At 38.1% G+C, this 27,618-nt stretch overlaps 1 protein-coding gene and 1 pseudogene across 1 annotated transcript; one reads left to right on the forward strand and one right to left on the reverse strand.

Annotated features, from left to right (window-relative positions):
* The first annotated feature begins 3,003 nt into the window (after nt 1-3,003).
* LOC122417464 (uncharacterized) lies at nt 3,004-4,633 on the forward strand. The gene is made up of 5 exons (XM_043430980.1): nt 3,004-3,031; nt 3,124-3,267; nt 3,346-3,411; nt 3,555-3,691; nt 3,812-4,633. Exons 1-5 carry the CDS (start codon nt 3,004-3,006, stop codon nt 4,598-4,600), a joined length of 1,164 nt encoding a protein of 387 aa, XP_043286915.1. The 3' UTR covers nt 4,601-4,633.
* Nucleotides 4,634-5,270: 637 nt separating this feature from the next.
* LOC122417465 (protein ANTAGONIST OF LIKE HETEROCHROMATIN PROTEIN 1-like) lies at nt 5,271-15,442 on the reverse strand (annotated as a pseudogene).
* Between the last annotated feature and the right edge of the window lie 12,176 nt (nt 15,443-27,618).

Here is a 27,618-nt window from a genome sequence, read left to right on the forward strand (position 1 = left end):
GCACATATACTTATCCACAGAAATTTCAAAGTTCGCAGGTATCTGCTGCGATTCAATGTATCTGCGCAATTAGTTTGGAAGACAGCAACTTCAAACCCATCCATAAATGATCAACTGAAGACTTTTGTAATGAATTTTTCACTTCATATTTATGTTACGGTGCGAGTCAAAAAATAAAATGAATGGCACAGTACATAAATTTTATAGTTTGCAGATTTTTGCTGTATTTCAATGATCCAAATCTATAGTATTAGAGTGGAAAGTTGTTAGAAGTCATGATGTTACATTAAAATGACATAGCGCACATAACATTCAGAAATTCTGTAGGTTTCCATGATGTTGGCAGGTATTATACTTAATCGCATCGAAAACTGAGCAACTGTACACTTATCGTAATGAATGTTTTCACCAATAATTCCACATTTGCAGTTTGCAGAATAGGAATACTCAACATACACGTCAATTCATAAGTACTGTTGTCAATATTTGTGTTTGCCTACCGCATTCCGAAGATTCAACTTTTCATATTATCAGCAAAAAAAGCATCCAAAGACTTTTTGGAACAAGTTTCAAAATTTATTACTCGACAGACCAGGTGGAAAAAGAATAACTGCACTTATATCAAGACCAGAAACTGTTTTGAGAATCTGTTGTACAAAATGTGCGATTGATGATCATAATTGGAAACCTCTTGAATCACGTTACCACAATCAGCATGAAGAAATAGTAGAAAATCATAGGACACATATTAGGCAACCAATTAATAATATGCATCGATCCGCTGCAAACCGATGGAGTCAAAACAAGGATCGGAAAGAGCAGAGCCATAGTTAAAAAGAAAAAAGCCAGCGCAATTGAAAGAGAACAGAAATCAAAATTGTTTCATGTATCTGTGCATTAGTTTCTGAAAACAATAATTTCAGATCTATTCAGAAATAAGTAGGTGAAGACTTTAGTAATGAATATCTTCGTTAATATATTCCAGTCGGAACCAAAAAGTTAAAAGATTGGCATACCTGCTATTTCACAGAAATATCAAAGTTCATAGGTACTTGCTATGTACCTGTTATACAGACTTTGGTGCTATAGGGAAAAACACTTCAAAATTACATGAACCACATTTTTGAAACTTATTATGACACATTCAAAAAAAAAGCGACAGATACGATGCATGTTGAAGCAAGCAAAATGCTGTAATTTTGTATGTCTCCGTGGTTATCCGCAGACAAAATATTTGATCTCATCCAAAAATGATCAGGTGTAGACTTACAGACATGAATTTTTCAACCCACAATGCCAATCGCAAACATGGTCTGGAAATATTCAATATACATGTCGCTTCATCACTTTGTCAAACTTTAGAGGTGTTTATTGCATTTCGAAGATACAAATTTTGATATCATGAAAATTAAGCACCCAATGACTTATTGAAATAAATTTCCAAATTTATCATACTTTTTGTGATAAATATTTCAAATTATCTTGTTGAAATTAATATAAAAAAATAGAAATACGAATATCTCTCGTATTGTCTGGAGAACAAATAGAAATTGGTATGACAATACACTGTAAGCTAAGGAGGTGGAAAAAAGGGACCGGTGAACACAGCCAAACTAAATGAAAGAAATTATGACAACAATACATTGACTTACTTGACCAAAGTTTTTTAAAATTTATTTGAATTCGTTTACACACAACCATCAACCTCTTTCATTAATGTAATTACACAACATAGAATTTTTGTTTGGAAAGAACGTTTTAGAGGTTATAATGAACGAACGTTTTTTTTCTCATTGTTATTATTATTATTATTCAACACTAATTAGTCACGTCATTAATAATATCGATTCCTTCCACTTTTCAATAACCACTTTTATTTTTCTACACTCTGCACGCAACAGCACTCCGGCGGTCATAACCTCAAACGTCAACATGACGCGAAATCTCGCAAATTTGCTATCTATGTATATATTACGATATCGAAGTAGAACAGATAATTCTTAATTTTCACGACACACATTATTCACGTTTTCACTTCTCAATATTTTACTCACTCTCAGTACACTGTATGAGATCAATTAATCCACTTTTGAGGTTTTATTTATTATAGATATTATTGTCGTGAATTGGGCTCGAAACTTATTGAAACTTCTTTTATGAAAAAAATAAAATTGATTATATCCACTGCTATTTCCAATAATGTTTTATTTATTTAAACGAAATTTGCAAATCTTGCACCGTTGATCCACGGGGCTACGATCGCAATCACTTTATAATAACAGAACAGACGATAACAGACGGTATACAAGAAAACATTGAGGACTATCAGAAACTTTCTCATCTGCGATTGGTCGAGACGGATAGATTCTCACCGCTGATTGGTTATGATGGGCATCAAGAAGCCCTTGTATGTATCGGTCTGAACCCATATACGGATACGTCAGCTACGTAAATGTGTTGGTACTTTTTGCATAATCTTGAGCCCGTGCAAAGTTTTTTCTCAGCAATTACGCCACCGATCATGCTGATTTTGGGCGCAATCGAAAGAGAATTGCTTAATTAGCTGAAAGTTCAATTTTTTTCAAATTGCGACATAACTCCTGAGCTTCGCAATTCAAGAAAATGTCATGTCGATTTTACCCCCACCACCGCGAATCGTTTTATTCAGAGATAATATACAGTGCTTTTCAATTACAGCTGTGTCGGACACAGAGCGACACTGTGTCCAACACAGAGCGTTTCAATTACGACACGCTATGACACGCTGCAACACACTGAGACAAACTGAGTTCCCCAGTGCTGCCAATATTTTCAGTAATTTTGTATTTTCATGTTTAAAACGTGATGTGGGATTTAAAATTTCCAATTTGTTTATTATTCAGTCAATCTCCTACCTATCGCGATCTCTCCGGATATTTTTGTCGTTGAAAAAAACTTGATATTCTAAAGATAATTGAACAAATAAACATTTCTAGACATTATTGAACTCTAATTTCGATCATGATGACAGAAATGAATGATGTATTGAGTGGTATGTTTTTTATTTTATTTATTTGAGAAATCATGATTATAACCTGAAAATCTATGGATTTGCTGTAACATCTTATTGTTCAACTATAACAGGTTGTTTAGAGTGCAAACATTGTGGAGACGTGGTCCCCTCTCTGGAGGCAGTTCCCAAACATACATGCTTTATTGGCAAGGAAGTATTCATGGAAAAAAATCGATTCTTGTTTACACCAAGTTTTTCGGCCACATCCGAAAGCAGTAAAAAGATTTTTTTTACTATAGCGGTAAATTCTTGTTTGTATCGCGTATTTGATGAATGTTATATTTATTTTTAAGGAATAATTCCCACTGACTCCAATGGAACAGAAAATGTGAAAAACCAATCCATTGAAAACAAGCAAGGTACAAACTTTGTAACTGTACCAACTGCGATGCCTTAATAAGTGTTGCCGAATATTTATTTTTATATGACATTATTTAAACTTTGTAAATATGACGATGATACATCTGTGATTTCTTTATCTGAATAACAAATAATTTTACAGTTAAAGTATGGACTAAACAATCAACCTTGGCCCTGATAAGTTTGTATGAAGCCAATATACCACTGGCTGATACTCCATATAGAAAAAAAAAAGTTTGGGAAGCCATATCAACAGGTCTTCAACGGTATGGTATAGAGGTAACTATCCATAAGTTTTTATAATAAGGCATCACACCTATTATTTAAGAAGACATATGTTAATCTTTTTTATTTGAAGGAATTGATATTTTGCTGATTTAAAGTATTTAACTTTTGTAGGTGAACAGTGACCAAGTGCGATGGAAAATGAACAGCTTATTTAAAAAATATAAAGAATGTGTGGATAACAATGCAAAATCTGGAACAGCTCCCATGACCTTCGAGTTTTATGAACATCTTGAAGCGATCTTAGGTCAAAACAAATCAGCAGTGGGTGCCCACACTACGGCATCGAAACTTCCAACAGCAGTCGATAGCATTGCAAAAAAGCAACATCCTAAGGAAAGTCTTTCACCACGACGTAACTCCAATGTTGAAAATGAGATTGAACTTGACTTTACAGGAACCTCGAAAAATACTTTTATCCTTGGCAAAAGAATGCGATTGGGGTGTAAGCCTAATGTTGAAAATGAAGTAGAATGTAGCCTTCCAGAAAAATCAAAAAGTACTTTCCCCGCTGACGAAAAACTACCGGCCAATGTTGATAATGAGATTGAACTTGGCTCTCCAGGAGTTGCAAAGAATAATTTCTTCGCCAGCAAACGACTGCAAGTAAAGCATGGCACCGGTTCGAACATTGCACGTGGTAAAGCGCAACTGCAAGCACAGTGGTTAGAGTATCTCGAGGGCATAAAAAAACGTGACGAAGAACGTTTGCTGAGTTTTGAAAGACAGCGTCAAATACAAGAACAACGGCTAGAATTAAAAAAAGCCTTGACTGAAAAGAAAATCGAATCCAAAGAGCGTAGGCACAAGGAGATTATGAAGACTGAAAAACTGAAGATTAAACTATTAGAAAAGATAGTTCATAATAAAGAGAATATATCAGAAAGCAGCGACTCTAATTGAAAAAAGTATCGACAAGTCCATCAAGAGTATTTTTTTCTAGCTATAAGTAAAGGGTACTAAGTGCCCAAAAGTAATGCGAAATTGACAACGAAGCAATATCGCAAATCGTGCAAATTTTGCAAGCTCCGCATTGTAATATCAAGTTGTGTTCAAGTGGAAGCATGTAGTAACTTGAGTAACTTGAGTTTTATCTGATTATATTTTTAATTACCTTGATACATTTCGTTCGTCCCGTATCCACCGATACCTGTATCTTAAAAAAATGGCTGTTTTGTGTTATAAAATAAACCAATATATATCGATACTAGAATGATGTATTTGTACATTTTCGAATGAAACCCATTTTCGCCTCCTGATTTAAATTACCGGGAATAATTCTCGAAACAACTGCATCCGACGGTCCCCTCTTATTTGGTTTTCGATATGGTTCTCCACCTGAAGTAAGTTGTCCATATTTTCAACTACAGTATCTTCGTTCGCGTTGATACATAAATTATGGAGAATGCACGCTGCAATTACGGTGTCGTTCACGAAATTGATGTGTTTGTATTCCGAAAAAAACTTGATACGGCGGAATCTGCCTTTTAATAAACCAAAGCTTCTCTCGACAACCATACGCGTGGAGGAATGCAAGAAGTTGAATTCTTTTTGCTGTTGCGTCAAATAACCATTATCCCGAAATGGCGGAACAAGCCACGATAATGAAGGAAATGCTGAATCACCAAGTATGAATGTTCTGTGAGGAAATAGAACTTCTGGCTGAACGGTTGCAGTTTGGTACAGTGGAGATCTTCTGAGTACACGAGCATCGTGTAGAGAACCTGGCTCACCACAATAAACACTTGTAAATCGCATTTTCGAGTCTACAACGGCTTGTAAGTTCAATGAAAAGAATTTTTTACGATTAAAGTAATCTCTACTATTTTGTAGAGGTTTTTCAATGTGTATGTGAGTAGAATCGATGGCACCGATGACCCTTGGGATATTTCGTTGGGCTAAAAATCCCTCACAAACTGCCAGTACTTCATTGTCTTGAGGCCATCTAATTGTATCGTCCAATTTCGTCAGAAGCCAAGAAATAACTCTACGTACAATCCGGAATATGGAAGCTATTGAAACACCAAATCGATCTGCAATCGTTCTTAGAGGTTCAGTATTTACTATAAACCACAAGAATATGAGGAAGCATATTTTTGCCGGAATTGGTTTCATGCCAAAAGGATGCTGAGGAATGAATACCGATTGCTGTAGTTCATCTGCAATTAAATTATTATTTAATTTTTCATTTTGTGTCACTTGCCATAAAATCATTCTCATAGCATGATAAAATTATATAGAATCATTTATTATCCGTTTACCGATTAATTGAATTGCAGTATATCTTGACAACCGAAAATTTGTTTGGAATTCTTTATCGGACCATGCATCAACAATCTGTTCATAATTTTCAACTCGAGGTCGATGTTCTCCACTCAATAAGTAGTGCATCAGTGGGAAGAATAGCAAGTCTGCCTCATTATTTTCTATCAAATCATCATCGAAACCACTACTACTGCTGGTAGTCGAACTGCTACTACTGCTAAGAGGAATAATTTCCACCAAGGAATAAGTTCCGAGCAACTCTCTTCTTTGCTGTTTTAAGGAAGGATAAAAGTATGGTGTCTAGATAATGTTCTGTATTTCAAGTTCAATTTTTTTTTTCATTAATTGATAGTTTTTTGTAATATTATGAGAGCATGTTTTTTCTGTAATACCATAATTGTGTTTTATGAACTCCAGATAGATACTTTACCATGGTTGCTGATGAGGACTTATGGAGGAGTCCAGGTCTCTGACACTTATCAGAACTTATTTTTCAGACTGGACCGAATGCCTTTCAAAAATTTTAAGTTTAAATAGAAAATAGTGAAAAAAAGTTTGTGTAATTCTCTACATAATTCACAACATGAACATAATCTCTTTTCAAATTGTATTTATTTGAGAATATTTTTGTCGAACGACACCACTCCCTACCACCGCGCTTATGAGGCTAGGGAAAAAGATGACGGCTATCCCCTCTGGTGGTCTCTAGAAGAATTGAAGTGTTTCAACAAGCACCCACTCTGTGTCCAACACTGTGTTACACAGTATTAAACTCTGTGTCCAACTCAGATGTAATTGAAAAGCACTGATATAGTCTCGGCGAGAGCCTCGGGCCAGCAGACGACAGGGCTGTCAATGTACTTGTCCCGAGACTCTACCGAGTCTCTTGATAAACCATGTGTCAGTTTTCGATCATCGTATAAACAGAGTTTTGACACTATGGAATGCGTGTGGGCCGGATAAATAAAAAAAACTTTCGTCATCTAACGAAGTGCATAGTATTAAAACCTGTGGAATGCTAAACTAAACCGGTATAAAAGCAGTCGCGTAAATGTAGTCTGTGATCTGTGTGTGAAAAAGAATAAAATAAAAATGAAATGCATGTCGACGAAACTTTTTAAGATTTCATTAATTCGTTTGACTGAAAATAAGTTTATCATTTATATCATTTGTAAATAGGTTATATGATATCAATACATCGATACGCACATCCGAAACCACCTGAAACTTGTTTTCATACTGAACGTCATTTTGACAGGTGAGGTTATAATCCCCAAAGTGCTGTTGTGTGCAGACTAATTAATAAATGAAAATGGTTAGTGAAAAGTGGTTAATATTTATTTTGTTAAAAATTGTGGTATACTAAACCAGTATAAAAGCGGCCGCGTAAATGTAGACTATGATCTGTGTGTGCTAAAAAATATAAAAAAATGCGCGATGCATATGTCAACGAAACTTTTCAAGATTTCATTATTTCGTTCGATTGGAAATAAGTGTCAACTGAGATAATCTTTCAATTAAACCAGAGTTCGCGGAATATTGTCCAGTGTAAATATATCATCAGTTGCGTGATATCATATCATATGTAATAATGTAGGTCATATATACGAGTTCCCTTTGATAGCTGTGTGGTAACGAACCGGCCGGGGTTTGACGTTACGAAGTGCGGGACAAATGTAACAAACGTTCGCATAGTTAGTGAATAAAACCTGAAACACAGCACGAATGCTGTAAAAAAACTAGAGACAAGTACATTTATGCCCTGTGGGAAGTCATCTGTAAAATCATGGAAATCAATGGTCGTAAGACTTTAAATCCAAGAAACAAAACGTTGTTAAATAAATGCAGAAGTTGCCAAGCACATCGCACTAGGAACAAAAGAATTACAAAAGAAGAAAAATAGGACACAACAAATTACAACCACAAAGAATACAAAGACAAAACATTACAAAAACAAATTGCAACTAAAAAAATTAAGATCATAAAAATTAAAAAAAAATTATCCACGGAAAAAAATTATATACCAAAAAATTGAAACAAAAAAAATTTGGCCGTTGTACTTGGCGTTTTACTCGACTTTCGAATTTGTGAGTATAAGATACAGGTAAATTAGATAATATTAGCTAGAAAAAAAACGCCAAGTACAACGGCCAAATTTTTTGTTTCAATTTTTTGGTATATAATTTTTTTCCGTGGGTAATTTTTTTTTAATTTTTATGATCTTAATTTTTTTTTAGTCGCAATTTGTTTTTGTAATGTTTTGTCTTTGTATTCTTTGTGGTTGTAATTTGTTGTGTCCTATTTTTCTTCTTTTGTAATTCTTTTGTTCGTAGTGCGATGTGCTTGGCAACTTCTGCATTTATTTAACAACGTTTTGTTTCTTGGATTTAAAGTCTTACGACCATTGATTTCGATGATTTTACAGATGACTTCCCACAGGGCATAAATGTACTTGTCTCTAGTTTTTTTACAGCATTCGTGCTGTGTTTCAGGTTTATTTGACGACTTTTTGTGTACTCGAAATCTGAAATTTTATGGGATATATTGAAAAATTGAAATAATTATCATAAAATTGAAACATCTGATCACCCAATAAAGCAGTTTATATATTCACCTACACCCATCTCTCTCTATATATTTATTTTGACATGCTGAAGCCGAATTCCAAAATACCATGAAAATAAATGAAAATTGCGAAAAATGGTCGTTGAGCAAAATTTTGTTGACCTAAATCTAGAATGTTTCTCGTGTTTTTCGAAAGTTCTGATAAACAAAGTTTCAGACAATATTCCGGATTTTTCGATTCTCACAAGTGACCCATGAATCTCATTGTCAGTATCCACTTATATATTTGAAGCCCCTGGCTCAAGGAATGTCTTGGTATGAATCAGTTGAGATTTCACACAATCTGGACAAGCGATGAGAATTTTTATTATGAGGTCCAAAAGCTTGGAATATTTCCATGAGGCGCCCGAGACTTTGTAAAGCCGTGTTGACCAATTGATTTTGTTCTTCCGAACAGATGTACCAATATTGCGATCGTAGAAAATCACTCCGTATCGGTTTGAAGTCAAAAGTATTATTAGGAAATTGTGCACCCTTTCCACTGCAAAATCTATCGACGTCAAAAAATCGAATTGAAACTTGAATATTACTTCAGAAATCAATTGACTGTAGAATTTTAATTAAAATTGAACATAACGCTAAACGAGTTTATCAGTTGTGCAGTTTATATTCTGTTTTAGGATGTTTTATCAAAAGGTAATGATTAAAAATGATGAATACAACGTTTTTATCACTCCTTCTTTCGGATCAACAAAATCTTTGCCGGTTCGTTTGCCTGTTTTGCTTTTGAACCAGGCAAATTTCCGGGTCCCTTCCTATTATTGTACCGCGAAACAAGACTCTGCAAGACCGGAAACGAAAAAAAAAACACGCATTAGTTTTGCTATGGCTGAATTTTCAAAAACCCAAGATTTCGCGGTGTCGAGGACGACATGAACGGTGGTGTGAAAATAATATGTCAACTCGAGGAAAATACAAGAAATAATTCCCTGTCCGTCGAGTAAAGCTCGAATGACCGAGGAATGACCTTCCACAAGAAAAGCGAGTATAAAGTGTATGTAACAAGTTCTAATACTTTGGGAACCCATGAGCTTGGTTCGTTACGACAAAGTCTCCAAAACTTCTGTGTGAAATGAAAAATACCACCAAGCGGAACCATCTGACATTGCTCTGACTCGATAGCATACCATGAATAAATGACGAATGAGAAATAGTGAAGCTGCGACAAGCCTCTTTCACATTTATCAGCACTGGGGATCAAGGGACGCGGTAGCGGCTCGTATTGTTACAAGATTCTGCAATCGAAAACATGCAATTACTGTTTTACTTTGGAAAAACGTTTATCAGAAAATCTTTTAATCATAAATGACATTTCAAATGATTTCATTCCATCCAATAGTCGCAAGACTTTTAAAAGTTCTCTTTAAATTCAAGTCAATAATGAAGATTTTTCTGCTTACTTGACAACTATAAACTACATGGCAGAACACGCAGCACAGGCATTATTAACATTTTTTTTATAGAAGTATCCAAAAGTCTGAGAATTTCAAAACCATTGTCACCAGCCTGTACGTATGCAATTACAATCGCAAGATCTCTATCATCATTTTCTTTTCAGACCACCAGAAATTTTCTCAATGCGTCGAGCCCTTGACTAGAATTAAACTTTCTTCTTAGTGTTTTTCCATACAATGCGTTTGCTTCTTCGGTAGATATTTTTGTAGTCCTTGATCTTATTCGTCACTCCTATCTTGGGTTATTTTATTTATATTTTTCAATGGAATCTATCCAATTTTTGATAAAATAGCATAATGACAATGATAATGATCATCTACAAATCTGATAATATTCAATTTTGGAGAGCTGATGAAAATGGTCGCCACGACAAAGATGCAGAGGCATGGATTTATTTATTTATTTAAATCTCCTTTAAAATGTAAAAGGATATTTAAAAACCAATTTCTCGTGAATTATTGAATAAAATGTTTTCCATATGATATAACAAATGAAACGAAAATGGAATGTGTCGGGAATTGAAATCTGAGAATATAATCAAACAAATATCATAGACGAATATAAATTCTTCATTTGTTATTAAATAAAATGTTTTCCATGAGAATTGAATAAAGAATCAAAAATGTAATGTGTTAAATTGAATTATTGTAAAAATAGATATATTCAACAAATATACCCATCTATAATATTCAATTCAATTCTACACATTTCCGTTTGGATTCAATATTTATATCATACACAATACATTTTATTTGAAAATTTATTCCGAACTAGGGTGCATTCCCTGCGATTAAGCGTGTGAATAGTTTTTTTGTAGCGCTGCAGCGCTACAAAAAAAGCACGAGTAAAAAAAAAGCCTTATCCAACGATTTACTCGATAGCATCATACCTACTAAAAGAACATTAAACGATAGCATCACACCTACTAAAAGAACATTAAAAAAAAAGATTCGGCCACAATCCGTGACTCAGATTTTTTGGTAAAACGAACATGTGGTATCCTTTAATCCCTGAATGATTCGATAACATTTCATGAAATTGACAGCTTAAATTTTGAATACAACGGGGAACTGTCACTTTCCAAATTTTTGAAGCATGAACAGATTCATGGAAATATATAGGTATACAATTTGTATTATGGCACCAGAAAAAAATATATAGATATATAAAATGTATTATGGCACCAGATTTGTCACTAAAGAAAAAACAAATAAACATCAAAAATGTGTGCGAAAAAATGCAAAATTTTTTGATGAAATTAAAAAATAAATAATTAATATCTTTTCAATGCGTTAAGCTACAGAGTTCGTAGAGGTCGCGATCGAAAGATAAAAAAAAATAAAAAATACGTCATCTTGCAGGATTCTTTGGAATACTGTAATTATTCAGTTATTAAAGAAAAATTATCGAAAACAGCTGAAAAACACTCTCGCTCCGGTAAAGACTCTCTGGAAGCGACTCGTCATACATAAATGTACTTGTCTCAGAGTCACTACCGCGACTCTAGATATAAATAAGGCAAATCAGTTCATCAAAAATAGGTCTGGAAGTTGTAAGAAAAAATGTTCGTCAACCTATAACGTCAAATTTTCTTTTTGCGATCTGAAATATTACGGTTGATATTTATAAAACAAGAACATACAGAACTGTTAGTATATATAATGTGAGAAACTCCAATCGAATAAATGTTTTCTAATTTATTTCTTGTGTCATCATTATTTTTGAATATTCCCATATTTTGCTTCCTATTGAGTTTGGCTCTGCTCTATCCGATCCTTGTTTTGACTCCATCGGTTTGCAGCGGATGGATACATATTATTAATTGGTTTCCTAATATGTGTCCTATGATTTTCTAATATTTCTTCATGCTGATTGTGGTAACGTAATTCAAGTGGTTTCCGACTATGATCATCAATCGCACATTTTGTATATCTGATTCTCAAAACAGTTTCTGGTGTTGATATAAGTGTAGTTATACTTTTTCCACCTGGTCTGTCGAGTAATAAATTTTGAAACTTGTTCCAAAAAGTCTTTGGATGTTTTTTTTGCTGATAGTATGAAAAGTTGAATCTTCGGAATGCGGTAGGCAAACACAAATTTTGACAACAATACTTATGAAATAACGTGTATGTTGAGTATTCCTACTCCGCAAACTGCAAATGTGAAATTATTGGTGAAAACATTCATTACGATATGTCTACAGTTGCTCAGTTTTGGATGCGATTGAGTATAATGCCTGCCAACATCATGGAAACCTACAGAATTTCTAAATGTTATGTGCGCTATGTCATTTTAATGTAACATCATGACTTTGAACAACTTTTCACTATAATACTATATAGATTTGGATCATTGAAATACAGCAAAAATCTGCAAACTATAAAATTTATATACTTTGCCATTCATTTTACTTTTTGACTCTCGCTGCAACATAAATATGAAGTGAAAAATTCATTAGAAAAGTCTTCAGTTGCTCATTTATGCTTTGAAATTTGATTTGAAATTGCTGTTTTCCAAACTCATTGCGCAGATACATTGAATTGCAGCAGATAGCTGCGAACTTTAAAATTTCTGTGGATAAATATATGTGCTAAGTATCACCTCCTATCTTTAATTATGGTAATATTGAGTATTCTCACTTTGCAAACTACAAATGTGGAATTATTAGTGAAAAGATTCATTACGCTAAGTCTACAGTTGCTCAGTTTTGGATGCGATCAAATATAATGCCTGCTAACATCCATGGGAACATACAGAATTTCTGAATACAATGTTCGCTATGTAATTTCAACGTAACATCATGACTTTTGCCAACTTTTCTCTATAATACTATAGATTTGGATTATTGAAATACAGCAAAAATCCGCGAATTATAAAATTGATATACTGTGTCACTCATTTTACTTTTTAAAACTAACTGTAACATATATATGAAGTAAACACTCATCACAGAAGTCTTCAGTTGCTCATTTATGGATAGATTTTAAATTGCTGTCTTCAAAATTTATTGCGCAGATACATTGAATCGCAGCAGATACCTGCGAACTTTGAAATTTCTGTGCATAAATATGTGTGTTAAGTATCACCCCCTATCTTTGATTATGAGAATGAGTAATAGAACTTGGTTTAGTAAGTTTTAAAGTGTTTCTTTTTAAATACTATTGAAGTTTGTATTACTGCGGTATGAAGCGAATACCTCCAAACTTTCATATTTTTGTGTCGCAGCATGTGTGCCAATCATTTAAATTCTTTACTCCAACCGTAACATGTAATCTCAAAAATTCATCACAAACGTCTTCAGCTTCTCTAAATTCCTAAATTTTCCGTTTTCTATTTTATTCTGAGTTTTTATATTTCTAAATTCATTTTTAAATTCTCCTGAAATTGTTTTTCTCCAAAACCAATGCGCAGGTACCTTAAACGTCTTTGATTTCCGTTGCTCTGTAGAATTAAGTACGCTCAGTTTTTTTTGCTTCTTTGAGTTCTGACACAATAGATGTTTCCGGGTGCCTTTTTTCTGCAACTATCAAACTGGATAATTGGATCTCAGCGGCCACTTGCAAACTTTGGAAATATATTTCATCGGGGACACGTTTTGAATGACACGAAAATGTCTAGATTCAGAATGCAAAAGCAACATTTAAAAAGGGCCAATTCTGTTGGATATGTTGTGTCTTGAATTTGATGTATCTTTCCTCTTTTCCTTTCTTTTTCCTAACGTTTCGTGGGCCGGACAAGTACTTTTAACTCATATTTAAACATAATTTGTATCGATCCAATCGACGTCGAATATTGTGAATAATATCAGAAGCTCCTGAAAGTCTGAAAAGAATCGATTTTCTTATAAGTCTTTGCCACCATAGAGTAAGAAATGACTAGCTTGCATGTGATTTTTTTGGATTTAAAAGCTTCTTAGAAGAATTTAATAGTGTCAAAATTTGGATTTACTAATAAAAAACTTGTCCACCGATTGATATCATAAATTTTAGTGCTGCACGCAACTCAAGTGGTAACTTTTTTCAATTCATTAGAAAATACTTGGCCTCGAATTGATATAATAAATTTTAATGCTGCAAGTAAATTAGATGGAATTTTTTTCAATTGATTTAGCTGTTCGAATCAAATAAGAAGAATGAGGCATCGATTTCCAAGTTTTTTTTATGGATGGAATTATCAGCAAACACGATATCATCAATGTACTTGTCCTAACCTTTTTTTCCCTAGGGGAAGTTTATGGTTTGATATCACGTCTTTTTTCACGAAAGTTCCTTATTTATGTTTTGATGAATGTATAATTTTAATTTAAATTGCTATGAATTATTTACGATTTACTGCTTATAACGTTGGTTTCCACGAAAAACGACCTATTTTTCGTCAAAATTGTGCTAGAAATATTTCGTCACAAGTCTGTCCTTGGACTTTGGCGATTTTTTTCCTTGTATTCTAATATGTTTTGTCAATTAAGAACCAAAGAGCATGGTGGAAAGCGGGTTGGAGGCCGAGATATAATTTTCGGCTTATAACGTTGGTTTTCACGAAAAAAGACCTATTTTTCGTCAAAATTGTACTGGAAATATTTCGTCACAGGTCTGTTGTTGGACTTCAGCGATTTTTTTCCTTGTACTCTAATAGGTTTTGTCAATTAGGAACCCAAGAGTATAGTGGAAAGCAGGTTGGAGGCCGAAATATGATTTTGGTTTGTAACATCTGATTCGTCGAAAAAAGACTGATACCGCACAATCAGTATACTAGTGAAGAACATTATACACTAATGCTGTAGGATTGTAATATATTTGATATTTTCTTACGGTTCGAAATCATTTTTGTTGTGTGATTTAAGAAGTTTTGTTTACATTTTTTGTGGTATAATGCGAAAACGCGCGATCATCAATGTAATTGTCCAAATTTTTTTTCTCCGAGAGAGGATTTTTACGGCTTGATATCAAATCTTTTTTCTGTGGTAGTGCTAAACCACAAAAAATATTCTTAAATAAGATTTTCTCAAGTTCTCCAATGTTCCTATTGTGATATTTAAAAATAATTCTCCTTTCTCCAATGATTTTCTTTATGTTTTGTACTCTGGCTCTCCGAGACCGTAAGAATTTAGATCGCTCAGCAATCAGAGATAATCTATATATCCCTCATGAATTAATGTCATACGTCGTAATTACTGGTATTTTGCTATTGCATATATATATATATATATATATATATATAGCTTCATAAAACGTCGAGTCACTTCGAAATGTACATATATTAAATACCCGCAAAAAAGTAATCGGGTGTAAACTCCTCCGATCTATAACTATTTAACAAAAAAAGAACAAACAATCTCATTACCGAGAAGTTCAGCCAAGAAGGAAAATTCATCTGTCTATCGTCGTCGATCTCTACCTCCATTGTCGGAGTGTGAAATCACCTCAGCGTTATCGAAGTGGAACGAGAACCTTGCAGTTCGTCAACAAAACAGAACAATTTCATCCTCATCGACCATCGCGGACCTGAACTTCTTCAACGACGGATCAAAGGAGCGAACATTGATAAGTGACATTATAATGTACTTTCGAATTTAACTCATCTGTGCATATTCGCTCAATGGAGAGTGAGAGTTTCGATAATCAAATGTATTATGTCTGAGAGTGAGAGGAGATGAATAGTGTAAGGATGCATCAATTTCGAAAATCCTTCATAACTGTAAATGAAAATTAATGTCTCCTTTTTTTTTTGTTCTTCTGTTTGTATTCGGAGTTTCATGTGATATTGGTTACTTGATCATCATAATTAACACCCTGTATTATAAAAAATGTATAACTATGTTTTCTTTTTTTTTTGTGTGATTCATTCTGAATAGTTTGCTCATTGAATGTGAAATTTTTAAGAACAACTGCCAATTTCGAACAAATATATCCATCTATATATATCTGTATACATGGCAGTAGATGAAGGCTCATTTTATTTCCCGAACTAAATCAATACATATAAATATACAAAAAAAGAAATTGTTACAATTTGGCGCCCGAACAGGGACAGAATAAAAGTCTGTTCTAGTAATTGGAAATTTCATATGTGAATCGAAGTTTGCCGAAAATCTATACGATTTCATTTCTCACTGGATAATTCTTAAGATTTATTCGAAACACTCAAATTCGCAATATTGATGATTTAATGAATACTCGTTCGAAAGCAAACAAGCAGATTAACGAGGCTCGAAGCGAGAGCGTTAATCCGATATTTACAAGTATGCCACTTAATAACCCGCATGAAAATACTTCAATAGGCGCTGTCGATAATAATGATCCTCGAGTCGAGCAGTTGTTATTGGATCGAGAGCGGATTAACCGTCAACGTATGGAATGGGAGAGTGTGAGAATAAAACTTGTAAGAGAATTGGACCAAATGCGAGATGATATGGTCCAAATGACGGAGCAAGTGAGACTATTACGTGCGGAGAACGAGCGATTGAGAAACGCCTCAATGTCGAGTGAAGAAGGAAACGATAACAGAACAGGTATGCTAAATGGGCTTGTTCGCGGTATCCATTCGATGAATTTAAACATACGCGCCCCGCGTTTTGGAAGTGACCTCAAGGTCAACCCTCACGAGTTCTTGGAAAATGTGGAGAAATATTTCAAAATAAAGAAAGTCCCTGTTGATTGTCAATTGTTGGTACTCGAGACGCTATTAGATGGCCGTGCTCGAGATTGGTACCGAGCTCAACAAACGAGCACGATGACGTACAACACATTTAAAGCCGCGTTTTTACAAGAATTCTATTCGATACCCACACAGGTTAGATTAAAGGCTCAATGGTCCTCACGTCGGTACACTTCGTCTGATGGTTCTATGCAATCGTACTTTCACCAGCAAGCGAGTGCGGCTCAGTATTTCACTCCAAAAATGGACCAATACGAGATCAATTATAGCGTGGTCCAACAATTGCCAATGAGAGCCCGTGATGCCCTTGTTACAATAGATTACGCGGATATAAATAAGGTCGCGAGAGCTTTGGCGCAACTTGATACGTCATATGAAGAAACTCGAAATCGTGAGATACGTCGTTCCGCGATCAATAATAACTCGACGCCTAATGTTTCGCTGAACAGTAATAAAACTAATAATAATGCTCGAGACGATCATAAAGTGTCGGCAAATCACGCTTATTTAAATTATCCTCAATCGGCTTCATATCGATCGAGAGGAATTGACGTCAATGCTCAACCATGGTATCCGATACCAGATTTTTCAATACCACCCCCTCCTGTCGGCGCGAATAATGTAGATGTCGCGCATATTACAATGCCTGAACCAGTAGAGGAGGATTTAAACTAAAAAACGACGTGATGATAAGAGACTCGTATTTACGTCGCAGCCCATACGATTTGTTTGAGGATCTCACGGCTACTATTTCGCAGGTGTTACGTCCCGGTATAAATTGTTATTACCGTGGTCGTAAACGATGCTTCAGTTTCGGTCAGCTGGGAGAGACCGGGGATTGAAGCGATGTCGCTTGACAAGCGGATCCTTTTTGGTTATATTTTGAGTAAAACCCACTTACCTTTACGCTGATGCTTAGGGTTTACGTGGATTGTGCTGGACGTCTGCAAGACGGCCCGATCCCTTGTTCTCGGGTCGCCCGGTATGTAGGTCGACGGTGATTAGAGAGCGATGAGTAGAGGATAACAGGCGTATCCGTTGTTCGCGGATATATTCGCGCGGGTGCAATAAAAACGGAAGTTAAGTATTTAAAACAATAAAATTATATTCAAAATAATGAGTTGATGATGCGATACAATTTTGAATGCGTTTTAATATTTTGTCAGAGCGACCAAAGCCGGAGGAGAACCGATCGGTTTAGTTCGCGAATCAAGACTAACTGCCCTTTTTCATTTTTCCCACTGACTCCGGCTATCTTGTCCGAGTCAGTCGAAAATGCTTAGGCCGAGGTTCCCATGATCTTGGATTGATGCTTCAGCATTTTCTCATGGCAAACCGTCTCACGGCGTTCGTCGCTGCTGATTTGCGTTTTCTTATCGCTAGGTGAGACGGACCGCGAGCGGTTCGCCTCTTCGAATAATTATTCTATTAACGTAATTTACTACGTTAATTATTTATTATATTTCTATAGATTCTGTTAGGCAAAAATCAAAACGAATCTCCAGGACGTAACACCTCCCCCTTTAAGAAGAAGGCTATGCTTGGGCTTAGCGTTCGATGAGAGAAGCGTTCGTTGAGTTCTGTTTTGAGATTTTGCTTTCTTATTTTAATACGCTTATAATTTTTCTTTTATTTCGAGGCGTCGCGTATACGATGGCTCTTCGTTGCTGCATACGAAAGGTTCGATTCGAGTGGGGAGAGAAAAAACATCTGTTTCTTTTTCTGTTTTTTCCTCTCTCTCTCTCTCTTTTTTTTTTTTTTTTTAATTCGGGAAAGAATTTTATTATCTAGTTATAAAAATAAAATATATTTTCCTAATTTTCTTAATATATTTCTTATTTTTATTTTTATTTATTTATTTATTTTGTTTTATTTTATTTTATTCTTTTTTTTATTATTTTTTATTTATTCAAGTCGGATGCAATGCTGCAGCCTTGCGTGCGAGAAGCGAATAGCCGCGCTGAGAGTTCGGGGTTGACGCCGGCCAAGCTCGTTGTTGACGTGGCTGTTGGTAGTTCCGGGTATGGCGTCCGTTTTGATGGTTCGGGCGGCTGAGTCATTTCGATTTGGTTTTCTTCCAGTTCATGTCCAGCTTCGATGTCTCCGTTGCGTCGGGTATTTTTGCGATGCGCTAGGGTGACGAGCAGTCCGGTAACTGAGCTCCATATTGCTCCGAGGAGGTGTATGCTCCATCCATATAATGCGTGGAGGGCGTATCCCTGGATGCATGTATCGGTTACGAACTTAATTGCTGCGAGCACCAAGAGCACACCGACGACGCCTTCGCTAGCTGAGCCGAACTTCATGAAGCCGTTCCAAAATTTAGCTGCTGCGTTCTGGGCGATGTGGTTGAACGTTTCTTCGTCGAGAAATTCGCGAATGGATATGCTACCGGCTGGTACTTGGTATCCGATGGTTCCCCGAGCGATGTTGTTAAGCAAGGCCGGTTTTTCGGCCGGGAACATGATTCGTTCTCGGAGTTTGTTGATGTCTGTTTCGGAATATATGCCACTACTGGCAAGATTTCCAGGTGATGCGTATTTCCATTTTGGTTCCGATAGTGGTGCCAGAGATTGTGGTGGCAGAACTTCTATCGAATTTGGCGAGAGTCGGTACCAGGTCCCTTCGATTTGGTACTGTGCAGGAACTACGGGATCGCAATTTATTTGCGTTGCTGATTTTACAAGCATTCGCGATGTTGCTGAAAGGTAGAACGATTGATTCCTGTAGGTGACTGGGAGTTCCTGATAACACTCCTCGGTTCGTCTTATTTTGCACTCGACGGGTACGCACTTGATAATGTGCGCGACTTCTCCCGCGATGACCGACATGTAACCGGGGCCCTTCATGACCGTTCGAGCAAATCTCTCGGGCAATAGCGCAGCAATTGACAATGCGCCTTGAAGTATTTGCCTTTCGAGGTTGCACCTCTGCGTGACTACGTCCCTGTAGAGGCTTTTCATTTGTTTGCGGACGTGTTTTTCGACGTAAATGAATTTCGAGTTGATATAGGAAAACATGTCGAGATTGTTCACCGAGATTTTCCTTTTGATGGCGAATGACTGTCCCTTTTCTGTTTCCAGGATGAATAATTTTGGGTGTTCGGTTTTTATGAGCCTATACCCGCAGACGAGGTACTCGGACGTTTTAGCTAGCGCGAACGTAGTTTGTTCGGTCACGAGCGTGTGTAGTTTTCCAAAATACGTTGTTTCCATCGATGTCAATACAGTTGCCATCTGCTAATTGGCAATGCGTTCCAGATTGGAGTGTTATCCTCCCGCCTTGCAGATTGACCACCGCCTGGTAATTAAACAGTGATATCTTGACCGATGCTTGTACGAAGACCCCGCTCCATGTTCCGAACGGGTCGCTGTACTGGGTTCCTTCGCATCTTCCGTTCGCTGACGTCGACCCCGCTAACGTGATGCTCCTTGTTGTGGTGTCGTTGCGGCGGGGTCCGTGGATTTCGGCTGAATAACCGAGTCGGATAACTCCGGTTTCGTGCACGCGACGGCAAGATGTCTCGTCCAGTTCGTGTAGGTATTCTTGAAAACCGTTGACGACCAATGAATTGTAAGATGACATTCTGCAATAATGAACGAGGCGAGATATTTCGACTCGACATTGTACCACTGCGGTGTCCGAAAATTCTGATAATTGGAGCAGCTGAATGTACGTCTGCGTTGGTTCCGGTTCTTTTAACGGGATGTCGCATTCTTTAACGTCGTTTAGGGATAAAGTCGTGACGTTCAGCGTTGATCCCCCACAATCGTAACCAACGAGGCCCTCAATTTCGTGCGGCTCTCCGATCAGTGCGAGCGTTGCGATAAGGACGAACACGTTGCTGAACCTCTGGTCGGCTTTTCCCATTTTCCCCACGTTCTGCAAAAATATCATTCAGGTAATTTCGTCTTCCTCAATTTGTTTGCGTGAACTATTTTAGGTTTGCCTCTATGTTTAATTTTTACATTGGAATCGGTAAGGATTTCGAGAACTTCGCAAGGATCGGTGTATTGATCGCAGAATTTCCCGATTTTTGGTTCCTTCAGAAGGAGGACCATGTCCCCAAATTGGAAATTTTGAACGTTTTGTTTTCGATCGTAGTACGTTTTCGATCTTTCTTTCGCGACTCGTAGTTTTTCGGCAGCGAGTTCCTGGAGACCATGGATTTTTGTGAACAGTCCCCGTAGGTACTCTGCGTACGTTGGTTCTTGCTCTTCAATTCTGTCGCTTTTGGCTGGTTGTCTCGCTAGTTTTCCAAACACGAGCTCGTGCGGTGTGAAACCCGTACCCTCGTGCTGGCTGGTGTTGTACGAAAACATGGCCATTTCCAATAATTCGTCCCAATCGCTTTCTTTGCCGACATAATGCTTGAGGTACTCGACGAGAACGTGGTGCGAGCGTTCGATGGATCCGTTCAACTGCGGATGAAATGACGTGGTCCTGTATTGTTTGATCCGGAATTTCCTGGCCAAACCCCTCATGAGACCACTGCAGAAATTCGTACCTTGGTCCGTCAGGATTGCCTTCGGAGGACCGAAACGAGTAACGAAGTTTTTAATGAAGGCGTCTGCGATGTCCGAGGCCTTCGTGTGTTGTAACGCGATTGCTAACGAATACTTTGTCAAAAGATCTTGTATCGTTAGGATGTTCGTGTTGCCTTTACGAGTAGCGGGGAACGGGCCCAAGATGTCCATCGCTATTTTGTCGAAGGCACTGCCCGGGGTGTCCGTTATCCGTATCGGTTGCTTGGTTTTGACTCGCACGAGTTTTTTCAATTGGCAACTACGGCATTGTTGAATGTACTCCTGGATTTGAGCTTTCATGTTTGTCCAGAAGTAATTTTCCCGAATTCGTTTGAAGGTTTTGGTGACACCCTTGTACCCACCAACCATTGAATCGTGGCATTCTTCAATGATGTCTCTTCTTTCTTCCGGGGGAGGGACGCGTACAAGTTGATCGCAAACCGTGAGTTGTATTGGCAAATCGTTCACATGACTTTCTATCATTGACAGCATGTCTGCCCAGGGAATATTGTCCAAGTCCTTTGTTTTCGCGATGCTTACTGATTTTAACATTAATTCAACCATGACATCGCGAAGGGATTCCGTGGAATCATTCAGATCTTCCCTCGCGACATTAGCTCTCAAATCGTTTTTTATTGGCAATCCGATTAATACGCGGTTGCCGACGCGTTCTACTCCCGCTCGTGAGAGATTGAGATCTCGATATATCGGTAAGATCAATGCGGATGCCAAATCCTTGGCTCCATCGTCTACCGGTTGGTTTTTTGTTGTTACGAAAAATACGAGATTATCTTTTCGCATTGAGAGTGTATCCCTAGTTTCGATTATTCTGAAATTTTCGGTGGGTTCCGGTGAACCTGATCTACTCGAGTCGGCAGAAGAATCGGTTGAACTGACTGAGATATTATCGGGCGCGATTGAATCTTCGTCGCTGGATGTTTCGTCGATCACGGAATCGTTGTCGTTAACAGGATTTGTCGACGGCGGTTCGGCCGCATGGCTTTGCGAACCATCGCCTTGTCTTACGGCAACCGATTCTTCTTGTGCGACTTTTCGTTTTTTCGCGCTGTGAAAGACGATTTCGTCTTCACTGTCGGATACATCGGGATGTGCTCTCGTTCGTACCGGTGTTACAAGGAAAACTGATTTATCGCGCTCGGGGGGGTTACGTGACAATGCATCGGCGTTACTGTTTGCCCTCCCCGGCTTGTAAATAATTTTGTATTGATAATTTGCCAATTTGAAACGCCAAGCGACCAGTTGATTAGCGGGATCCTTCACTGAGTGCAGCCAAACCAATGGTTTGTGGTTTGTCACCAGTGAAAACTCCCTACCGTAAATGTACGGTCTGAAATAATTTACGCAATACACAATCGCTAAACATTCCTTTTCGATTACAGGGTATTTTTCCTCTGCTTTATTCAGAGTTCGCGATGCATACGCTATCGGTCGGTCGCTGCCTATCTTACCTTGGCTGAGAACACCTCCGATCGCGGACGCTGATGCGTCCGTTGTAATGATAAATGGTGCTGTAAAATCGGGGTGTTGTAACACGGGTTCTTTACAAAGTGAATCCCTCAAAATGGTAAACGCTTCTTCTTGGACATTGGTCCATTTAAAAACCGTCTCCTTTTTCAAAAGTTGAGTGAGTGGTCTCGAGATACCAGAAAAATTGTTTATAAATCGGCGGTAGTATCCAGCCAAGCCAAGAAACTGTTTTATTTTTGTAGGATTTTTGTAGGATTGGTCGGCCTTGGATAATCTTTTAACGCTACTAATTTTTTGGGATCCGGTCGGACACCATCTTCGCTTATAACGTGACCTGAGTACACAACCTCTTTACGCAGAAATTCGCATTTGTCTGGCTGAAGTTTTAAGCATGCTTTCCGTAATCGGTCGGTAAGTCTTTTGAATTTTGATTCGTGTTCTTGCAAAGAACTCGCGTACAATACAATGTCCTCGAGGTATACAAAAAGTTTGATTCCTTGTAATCCACACAGCACACGATCCATCAGACGTTGGAACGTGGCTGGGGCGTTTTTGAGCCCGAAGGGCATTCGTGAAAATTAGTAATGCCCGAACGGTGTTGAGAATGCCGTTTTCTGCGCGTGTTCCCTGTGAAGTGGAATTTGGTGAAATCCACTCGCCAAATCAAATACAGAGAAGTATTTCGCGCTTCCCAATTGGTCGAGGATATCCGTTATGTTAGGAAGAGGATAGGCGTCGCCGATTGTTTTTTGGTTTAATTTACGATAATCGATCACCATCCGCCATCTAGGGTTCCCCTGTGAATCGGCCTTTTTCGGGACGATCTACAACGGTGAGCTATATGGGGAATCTGAGGTCTCGATTATTTTCCCGTCAATCAAATCGCCGATTTGTTTTGTGATTTCGTCTTTATGCGCTGGCGGAAAGCGGTATTGTCGCGTAAAGACGGGCTGGTCATCGGTCGTTATTATTTTATGCTCGATGGCATTTGTTGAATTTAAAAATTCTCCGGGAATTTGAAAAAGATCGTGCGCGTCCAGAATTGATTTTTCAACGCTTGCTCGCTCCTCATCGTTAAGATGGTCGAGTCGTAGCAGCGATTTTATTTTTGATAATACGAAATTTTTGTCGGCTGTACTTGACTTTACTGTCTGGACTCTAGGATCGTGCGTACGACGTTCGTCACTAGACTGATCCCGCGAATTTTCGCTCAGGTCTTGCGAATTTTCTTCGTGGCCTGGCGGTTCGCGTGGATTCTTGTCTTTTCCCGATTTTTCGTCGAGGAGCTCAAATGCCTCTAAGGTCACCGTTGGTACGGCGAGCTCCACGTCTTCTTCGGTCGTGTTGAACGCTCTCATATACGCTACGCCCTTTATATTGGACACAGCAGCTTTCGCCTATATAGATCCCGTTTTTACTTTTTAAACGCGGAACGTAGCCTTGATTAATTTCGGTATTTTTAACGCGCACGTAATACACGCAACTTGATCGGCTTGGAATTTTTACGGTTTCGCGGTTTTTGAAGGGTAATACGCGGTCATTCCATTTTACGGCTTCCGCGTCCCAATCTATTGCACCTCGATTTAATCCGTAAAATTCTGCCCCCAAGATCGCGTCTTGATTTATTCCGAATGAATTTTCTACTACGTGAAACTCCGACGGGGTTCCCAGTATATCTAACATCGTCGATCCGATAGTGTATACGGGTTCGTTAGTAATTCCCTGCAGTTTTAGGATATTGTTCGTATTTATTTTTATTTCGTTCATTAGCGCCTAAGTCTTTATCAAATTGGGGTCCGACCCAGAATCTACTAGGAACTCGGTCTTTTGATTTAATTGTGGACCCTCAAGCTCTACGACTGGAACGAAGGTACTTCGATTTAAGCGGATGTTGACGGTTCGCACTCGTCGTTCGCCTGAACCGGGTTTACAGGGCGCTGCTTCGCGTTGTCCTTGCGGCTCGCACCCTGGGGAGCCGAAGGTTGCTTCGCGTTTTCCGATTCCTCGGTTTCGCGAAGGCGTTTGTAGCAAACGTTTTCGGTGTATCCTGTACGTTTGCAATACGTACAGGTCGGTCGATTTTTCCCGTTGCCCTTGGGCTGGTTATTATCTTGTTTACTTGAATCGCGTCCCCCCACGTTTTCGGGTTTTCGCGGTTTTTTATCGGGGTGTTTAATCCAGCAGTCGGCGTCGACGTGCCCGGATTTTTTGCAATGCCCGTATTTAGACGAGCTCGATTCGCCCTGGCCCGCCGCGTTGGCATAACCTTTCGCGCCTTTAACAACCTCTTGAAAACGCGTTTTATCGCGGTCCATTTCTTTTTCGATTTTTATCGCGGTTTGGTAGGCCGCGGCTAGACTACTGCACCCTTCGAATTTTAGCCGTAAACGAAAATCAGGTGGGAGCCCAGCGATGAAGGATTCCATCGTTTCTTCTTCGAGTTCCAGCCTTTGCATTCGCGATAGTCGACCGGATGATTCTGTTTCGCCGTCGCAGATCGCCGAGTGGAGATCTTTCGCGAATCACTGGGTTCATCCTCGTTTTCGCGTTTGACGATCGCGGGATTCGATTTTTTCTCTGCGCCGAGAACGGCAAATTCTCTCTCTTGAATTTCGATGAGTCTTTCTTCGTACTCTACTTCGCGAGCTTTATTAATTTTTTCGATTTCAATTAATTCGCGTTGTTTATTTAGCAATTGGTTTTGCAATTCGTTCAGTTCTTCCTCCGTAAGCGCGTTCGAGCCACGGCCACTGTTTCCGTTATTTTCACTCATTTTATTTATTTTATCACGTTTCCACTTGGACGGTTTATCGCTTAAGGATTTCGCCAGTCAATTGACATCAAATCCCACCGCTGTCACCTAAAATGTTACGTCCCGGTATAAATTGTTATTACCGTGGTCGTAAACGATGCTTCAGTTTCGGTCAGCTGAGAGAGACCGGGGATTGAAGCGATGTCGCTTGACAAGCGGATCCTTTTTGGTTATATTTTGAGTAAAACCCACTTACCTTTACGCTGATGCTTAGGGTTTACGTGGATTGTGCTGGACGTCTGCAAGACGGTCCGATCCCTTGTTCTCGGGTCGCCCGGTATATAGCCGACGGTGATTAGAGAGAGATGAGTAGAGGATATCAGGCGTATCTGTTGTTCGCGGATATATTCGCGCGGGTGCAATAAAAACGGAAGTCAAGTATTTAAAACAATAAAATTATATTCAAAATAATGAGTCGATGATGCGATACAATTTTGAATGCGTTTTAATATTTTATCAGAGCGACCAAAGCCGGAGGAGAACCGATCGGTTTAGTTCGCGAATCAAGACTAACTGCCCTTTTTCATTTTTCCCTCTGACTCCGGCTATCTTGTCCGAGTCAGTCGAAAATGCTTAGGCCGAGGTTCCCATGATCTTGGATTGATGCTTCAGCATTTTCTCATGGCAAACCGTCTCACGGCGTTCATCGCTGCTGATTTGCGTTTTCTTATCGCTAGGTGAGACGGACCGCGAGCGGTTCGCCTCTTCGAATAATTATTCTATTAACGTAATTTACTACGTTAATTATTTATTATATTTCTATAGATTCTGTTGGGCAAAAATCAAAACGAATCTCCAGGACGTAACACAGGAAACTGATAAAAATAAGGAAAAAAATGATGTACCGAGTTCAACTTGCCCTCACGTGTTGGTATTTCAATTTGATTTTCCAATTCGTACACTTCTTGATACTGGAAGCCAAATTACGTGCATCTCCGAAATTTCTATTTATATCTAAAAAAAAAAACGCATCCATTGCTAGAACTCCCTGTATCAAATATCGTAGTGTTGTCGGCTATAGGCAAGAAACCAACCGCCGTGAAACGCCAGGTCCGTTTTCGAATCAGCATAGGAGAAGTATCGATCGCAACAGTCTTTCTGGTTGTACCTTATTTAACAAATAACATGATTATCGGTAGTGATTGGATGTCGAGAACGGGAAGAATCGTAGATTTTTGTAATCGGTCAATCACGGTGAATGGAATAAATATTTCCCCGGAATTGGTTTCATTTGGACGTTCGTCCGTTGAAAAACTAAGCGTTTCGGAAGATCGGGATATCACTTATATTCAAATATTGAATACGGATATTCAGTCGATCCACGTTGGTACATCTCAAATATGTGATACGAACACAAAAGCGTTCGAGGGGACTGAAGAAAATCATAGTAATATAAATGAACGAGGGTCAGAAGAAACAGCGGATGACACGCAACAGCATGAGTCCGAAGCCAGACGCATCAGATAAAGGCATAAGCGGTGTTCTTTATCAATGTGATCAAAATGGAGAAAACAATATTATTTCTTTAGTGAGTCGCTGTTTAAACGTTGCAGAATTGAATTATAATACAACGGAAAAGGAATTGTTGGCAATCGTTTATTCGATCAGTAAGTGTCGAATGTATCTTGTAGGGAATCCCTTCGATATTATTACGGATCACGAGGCTTTAAAATTTTTAAACACGACCAGTTACCATACTCCTCGTTTGATTCGATGGAGCTTGTATCTACAGCAGTACACCTTTCGCGTCTCCCACTGTGCAGGTAAAGACAATCTCGTTGCGGATTTTTTCAGTCGGAATCCATCGGGTAAATTTGAACCACCGAGCAATCAAAATGAGTATAAAATCGCTGCACTTACCCATAATCTAATTTTCAGCGCTAAAACCCAACAATATGGTGTAATTCACAAACTTTCATAATCGTTCGATGAGGTTCCGGTGAATATTAAAAAAAGTTTGAGAAACATGCAACAATTACAACGGAACGATTCGGCAATATCTAAACTCATTGAAATTATAGAAAGAGGTGACATAATTCCCTATCATCAGATTCATAAAGATATTATATTTCGAACGTCTCCGTCCGAAACAACAT

This window comes from Venturia canescens, chromosome 10 (assembly GCF_019457755.1).
Source record: "Venturia canescens isolate UGA chromosome 10, ASM1945775v1, whole genome shotgun sequence".
NCBI lineage: Eukaryota > Metazoa > Arthropoda > Insecta > Hymenoptera > Ichneumonidae > Venturia > Venturia canescens.

Excerpts from the sequence above, each read along its gene's own strand:
- LOC122417464 (XM_043430980.1), top strand. The coding sequence starts at position 3,004 with ATGACAGAAATGAATGATGTATTGAGTG. Across the intron at positions 3,032-3,123 it reads AATGAATGATGTATTGAGTG|GTTGTTTAGAGTGCAAACAT; the intron begins GTATGTTTTTTA and ends CAACTATAACAG. Across the intron at positions 3,412-3,554 it reads ATCCATTGAAAACAAGCAAG|TTAAAGTATGGACTAAACAA; the intron begins GTACAAACTTTG and ends ATAATTTTACAG.